Source organism: Sciurus vulgaris (assembly GCF_902686455.1).
Source record: "Sciurus vulgaris genome assembly, chromosome: 11".
Lineage (NCBI taxonomy): Eukaryota > Metazoa > Chordata > Mammalia > Rodentia > Sciuridae > Sciurus > Sciurus vulgaris.
Genome location: NC_136472.1, coordinates 120,469,736 through 120,476,400, shown reverse-complemented (window position 1 = coordinate 120,476,400; position 6,665 = coordinate 120,469,736). Strand labels below are relative to the sequence as shown.

Here is a 6,665-nt window from a genome sequence, read left to right as displayed (position 1 = left end):
ACAGACAGATAAGAGAGATCTGGAACAATGTGGCATCCTGGAAATTAAATGAAGAAAAGAGGAAACAAGTGAAGGAGGAGGGAATGGTCTTGGTGAATGGAACAACATCAGCGGTGTTATAGACTGGATGTTTGTATCCCCCTAGAATTCATATGTTGAAATCATAACCCCAAGGTGATGGTATTTGAATGTGGGGCCACAGGGGTGATAAGGTTATGAGGGTGGATCCTCAGGAATGGGATTAGTGCCCTTATAAAACAGGTCCCAGAGAGCTCTCTTGCCTCTTCCACCCACGACACATAGAGAAGGCAGCTCCCTATAAACCAGGAAGCAGTTCCTCAAATTGAATCTGTCAGATCTTATCTTGGAGTATCAGCCTCTTGAACTGTAAAAAGTAAGTATTTCTGTTTGGGCTACCCAGTCTCTGAATTTTTTTTTTTTTTTTATCTCCAAAGGACTAAGAAACTAGGATGAAGCCGAGGATTGTCGAATTAGTATTATAGATGTCACTGTTGACCTTGTTAAAAGCCGATTTGATTAGGTTGGTGGGAGCAAAATATGTCTGGTGGGGATCTGGAAATAATAGAAGATATTATTGGGTTTTGCGAAATGGGAAAGATATTACAGGGAGATAGTTGAAAAAAGTAAAATTAGAAATTTTTTTAATAAAATAAGGGGAACAATCTCATGTTTATGTGCTGGCTAAAATTGTGTCATTGAGAGGGGGAAACTTATGATACAGAGAAGAAGGAAAGAGTTGCTGGAGGCAATGTCCCGGGGTAGGAGAGACAATGGATCTAGTGCATAGGTGAATGAGTTTTTTTACCCAGGATATACATAGGTCATACACACAGAAACAGGACAATAGTGCTAGGGTATAGGGACACAAAATACAAAGAGGTGTTGAGATGTGGCGGTAGGATCCCATGGGAGTTCTCTTCTGATTGCTTCTCTATCTCATGAAATAGGGAAGCAAAGTTACAGGCTAAGAGTGAGGCTAGTGGGTGGGGTGTTGGCAGGTTGAATCGAGAACAGTGACTGACATAGTCACGTGGGAAAGCAGGAAGGTTAACAATGACAGTAATGTGTATACTTACTAGGCAGCATTAGAGTACTTGAGGTTAGTGATCATGAATTAAAAGTGAGACCAGCATTCTTATCTTCTTTTTCAAGTACATTCAGCTGATTGAGTGCAGGTGTGGAAGAAGTGGAAAGCTGAATTTGTCCAAGATTGTAGGTTAGCCAAACAAGCTCACAGGATTAAGAGTCAGGTAAGGAAGTTAGAATGTCTGCAAGAAACTCATTCTGATGATTGAACGTGCCAATTTAAGCTGAATAATAAGGGATATGAGACCATGAAGCTTAACAGTGAAAAGGAGTTGAGGTGAATGGAAAGGAATTAGGATCAAGGGATTATCCAACTGTGATTTAAAATTTGTTGGAATTGGAATACCAAAAGAAGGGAAGTGGGGGGGGGGCAGGTAATTGAGATTGGAAATGAGAATGCTTGAAATTGAGATCATGAAGAAGATCAGTTATTGATTATGGCAAAATCCACTAGAGTATGCCACAGGAGTTCATGGTCAAGGTAGAGTAGATAAGATGTGGGGGAGGATAAGAGGTCATGAAAATGAGCAGCAAAGAAACTGGATAGTCTCATGACATTCGACTCAAAGGTGGGGAGATTTTTATGGAGAGGGAAGAGAGAATGGTTCAGATTGAACTATGAGAAGCAGGATTATGCCCATCCTACTTCTAATCCCAGTGGTAAGGGGCTGTGGAAAATAAAACAGCTACCAGATTTTAATATCATTTAATATTTTAATACTTTCATCACTTATATCAAGAACACTTCTTATTATGATTCTTCCGATATTTATTACTGTTTTGTTACAATTGTAAGCAGGATTTTTTTTTTCTGGACTCTAATTTCTCCATATTTCCCTTAAGCTCTGGACCCCAAAGAGAGAACTTGATAATCATCTGTAGACTCTGCTTGGATGATTCTGTGCTGTTCCAAACTTCAAAGACATAACCCCCTCCCCAGACATACTGCACAGCATCCAAGAGAAACTAGTCTCTTCAGGCCATGTTTTTCCAGGACCATGGGTCCAACCCTCTCTCCATGGGCAAATACCTCCTTTTATCTCCAACAGGGCCTTGGCCAGGATGCTGCCAGCCACACTGACAGCCTGGCCATACATAGTAGCCAGCATCCTCACTCTGCACTTCAGTGATGTTGAGCTGGCCTCTGGAGAGACTGAGAAGCGCCCGTGGGTTGAAGTGACTGGCTAGGGAAAGCAGGACCTATGACAGAGTAAGGGACCAAGATGTAGAATGAGCAGGCAGCTAGGCAGGGAGAATTCTCCAGGCCTGTCGATCTCAGAACCCAAAGAATTCCTAAGGTTCTAGTTCGCACTCTGCCCTCAGCCATTGAAATGACCTCAGGCAAAGCAGTTAGGACTTTTCACAAAAAGGAATTTTACATAAAGGAATTTCACTAGAAGATCTTGGGGACAATTTCACACCCCCTGTGACTTACTAGCTGGAAAACTCTGAGCAAACTATTAAACTTTTCTGAACTCCATTTTACCCAAATTTGATTCTTAGGGGATAGGAGGTTTAAATAAAGTAATAATATGAAAATCTTCAAAAACCTTATATGATAAATTTTAAATTTTTTCCCTTCTTTCTGGCTTTAACATTTTACTTTAGATAGACACATGGAAAATAAAGAGACAGGCTTGGGTTTAGGCTGTCTATGACTGAGACCCATCCCCTTTACCATCACCATTGTCATTCTGTGAGAATCTTATTAAAATGCATCAGTCACAGGTGATAGAGAAGATTTAAAAAAAATGTGGCTACAAATTTGGAATAAGGTAGTAAGTAGGTTGCTGGGTTTTCTTGTGGAGTGGTGATAATCAGACTTATTTTATTATACTGACCCTGTTTCCAGTAGCAAATTCCCACCTTTCCTTTATAGGAAGTTACTTATGTTCAAACTTCAGTGAATGTTCTTGGGTTGTGTGATATGGCATTTGTTTGCTAAGTAGAAAGGGGGGTGACAGTTAGCTTCCTCTGGTGGAGAGAGCTATAAATAGGCAAAGCAAATAGTTTTCCACCCTGAGCAGCTTTGGTTCAATTCTTGGTTTCTAGAGCAGTATGTTAGGTCTAAAACCAAGGCCCCCAAAGGACCTAAGGGAGCAGGAATCTAATTGGATTTGCCTCATCCCCAGGACATCTTTGTCCCAAAATAGAAAGATTCTCCAAGGAATTATCATCCAGGACTGTTCACTACCACCTAAACATATTACTGTATAAACAGTAATGTTACTAAACATATTACTGTTTTTTTAAAGTGTCCAAATGTTCCAGTCACTTTATATTCATTATTTTATTTAATGCTCCCAAGTAATTTGCAAGAGTTTCTAGGGGTAGGGTACCAAAGGTAAAACAGAAGCCCCAGAGAAAAGTTTGCAGAATGCAGAGGGAGGAAGGCCCAGAGAAAAGAGCTGACAGGCAGCGTTTTGGAGACAGCCACCTACTTGACTTCCTTCTTTCTGCCAGAAGATGGCAGGTGGGGGGTTTCCTTTAGTCTCACACTGGAAAGTCACATTCTCTCCAAGAGCTGCCATCTGGTCGTGGGGTTGGGTCACCAACTGAGGTGGACTAGGAAGGGGAGTGAGATAAAGGAAAGGGACTTTGTAGTACTAAGAAGGAGCATGAAGGAACAGGAAAGAGAAGCCCAAGCCTTGCTTAAATAGAAGCAGACACCCACCTCCCACTAGAATTTGTTTGACTCTCTTTTCTCTCCTTCCAGAAGTCTCAGGCCACCCACCCACATCTCCCGCTCTTTCTCTCCCATTCCCTGCACTGCGACCCATCCTTCTTCTTCCCTCATATCACCCCACCTGCAGGCAGTCCCAGGTGGAGCCCTCACCGTGAACACTGAGGGAACCAGATGCTTCCACACGGCCCACGCTGTTCTCCGCCACACAGGTGTAAGTCCCCTCATCTTCAGCACTCACTTGCCCAATCCAAAGGCTGTGGTCGCTCCGGATCTCATACCTGCTCCACTCCCCACCCAGGCTGGGTTGGTCACAGCTACAGACCCCTTCTCTCTCCCCCAGGACAGACACCAGGGTCAGGGTACAAAAAGATAAGGCAGAGTACTCAACAGGAATAGAAGCTGGTACCCACAAGTTGGGATGGTGGGGGGGGGGGGGCTGGACACAACAGGGGCCACTGTCTCTGAGGAGGAGACTTCTCTGTGCCCTCAAGTGAGAGGGTGTCTGCCTTCCAGTTTGAGCTGTTTGGGTCTCTGCACAGGCAGAAGGGGGCTTCTCACCTGCCTGTGGGCAGTTCCCCATCCTCCTTGCGCCAGTGCAGATGAGGTGGGGGATCCCCCTCCACCTCACATAGGAAATTACAGGGGCATCAGCCAGGACCACCTGGTTTACTGGTCTTCGCAGGAATGAGGGACGCTCTAAAGAGTGGGAACCAATGATCAGTCAGGGAGTCTGCACAGCTACTTACTTTCTGGGTTACCCACTCCATAATTCCAAAACTCCCAGTGCCTACCCAGTACCACAAGTTCAGCTGCCCCACTCTCCCGTTCTCCTGCCATGTTGGATGCCACACACACATACATCCCGGCATCACTCTTGAGTGTGTGTGACATCATCAGCTTCCCTCCACGAATCTGCAGGGTAATAATGGTAACTTTGGTCCTTTATAGCCATCAAAGTGTGTGTGTGTGTGTGTGTGTGTGTGTGTGTGTGTGTGTAAAGTGTATCTGGTTCTCACAGCAAGTCCAGGAAGAAGACCAATGAAATTGACCCATGTATCAGATAAGGACTCCCTGGGACATCATGCTCCCACCTCTCTAACCTCTATTTCATCCTACCCTCCTTTTCACTTACTCAATAGCTGACTCTCAGCTTCTGGTTACCTGATGCTCTGATCTAAATCTCCAACCTCATCAATATCAAGAAATTATTCCCAGGCCCCAGAGACTTAGATTTGGGCCTTCCTCCTTTGAGTCTGGTGCCAGACTCATAGCCTGTGGCCCCATCCCTCACCGTAATCCTTCCCTCCTCCTCTTTAAGCCTTGCACTGTCCTTCTTCCAAGTCACCAAAGGTTCTGGGTGGCCCCTGGGGGGCACACATTCCATTACTGCTGGCTCCCCCACTGCCACCACCACGTTTCCAGGAGACTGCCGGAAATCATCACGGAGGACTGAAGAGAGAGGGGTGTCAAGGGAAAAGGGTCAGGAGAATAAACAGTATGATGTGACCTAACTTGGTGAGGATCCAAGTATAGTGTTGTATAGGGGTAGATGGATCACAGCAGACCTGAGCTTTTTTCAGGTTCCAAAATACAAGGCTTGAGTCAGACCCACTTCCTCCTCTGGCCATAATCTCGGCTTTAGAGACCAAAGGAAGATGCTGAATGGGCTGAGCCCCCTGAGGATGACTCTTCGTAGTTTTGCCCGGTGGCCCCCACCGCCCCCCAGGCTCTGGAAACTATCAGTTAACGACAGAATTCTCACCTGCTACTTCAAGAGAGGCGTTTCGACTCGCTGCAACCCCCAGGTAGTTGCGGGCCACACAAGTGTAGATTCCCTCATCCGGTCGAGCGCGGCGCCCATGCACAATTTTCGGAAAGAAGAGGGCGCCGCTGGGCAGCAGTAGGCGGTGCGCGCGCGGGTCCTCGCGTGCTGTGGCCACGCGTGCCCCATTCTTGTACCATTCGATGTTGGGTCTGGGTCGGCCCTCAGCACGACAGGGCAGCGTGGCCGGCTCGCCCCGGGAGACCAGTAGATCAGGTGGCTGCTCCACGATGCGCGGCATAGCGTCCTCTGGCCCAATTCTTGACTCTGGGGAGGCGGCGGTGGGGGCGGGGTGAGCAAAAAGCTCAGATCGGGAATTTGGGAAAGCTACTGAGGCTCCAAAAGGAAAGAGAACCTTTTGGTTGTTTCATTTCCCAAGCTTCAGCTGCTAGAGCAAAGTCCACCCTGCCCACCCTCTTCCTCTGTAGGCTCCAGTATCTCTTTGTTGGCAGACGTTCTTAGACTGGAAAGGAGATGCCTACAGACAGGCAGATCAGTAAAGGAATCAGGACACAAATTCCTGGACCTACTTTCTGGAATTCCTAAAGACTCAGCCTTCTCTCCTGCGAATTTAGGTGAATAACTGGGCCGTGACTTGGTGTTTATACTACATGTCTAGTCGGCTGGTTTTCACTCACCGGTGCTGGTTCTACTTTTCTAGTGAACACCCAACAGAGCACCACTTGGGTTTTGGTTCTTGACCTCTATATAGTTCCTGACTAGTGAATGGACAGTGTGGATTAACCTGGGATCCCTTATGAAAGGGAAGACATGAATGACATGGCTGGGGCCTGAGACAAGAAGGAAGAAGTTCTTAACCTGGTCTCTATGACACCCCAGATAACCTCCTTTAGTTTTGGGAGTTCTGTGACATCACAGGTATTGAATGCAAATCACAGGTATTAAGTGTCTGTAATGCTCCTTTTCTAAGCAGTGCTTTCAACAGATTATTTTACTAGATGTAGCAAGAAAAGCCAAAAAAAAAAAAAATTACGCTGCTGGAAAATAAATCCTACAGCCCGTGTTGCCTCGGATGAGTTAGCCGTCAAG

The 6,665-nt window shown here is 45.9% G+C and overlaps 1 protein-coding gene across 1 annotated transcript; it reads right to left on the bottom strand.

Moving 5' to 3' along the window:
* Positions 1-4,459: 4,459 nt before the first annotated feature.
* On the bottom strand, positions 4,460-5,856 carry LOC306639917 (roundabout homolog 3-like; the record flags this gene model as incomplete). Its single annotated transcript, XM_079103597.1, has 4 exons — positions 4,460-4,489; positions 4,592-4,705; positions 5,085-5,242; positions 5,556-5,856. The coding sequence occupies 4 exons, from the start codon at positions 5,854-5,856 to the stop codon at positions 4,460-4,462; spliced, it is 603 nt and encodes a 200-aa protein (XP_078959723.1).
* Positions 5,857-6,665: the final 809 nt, after the last annotated feature.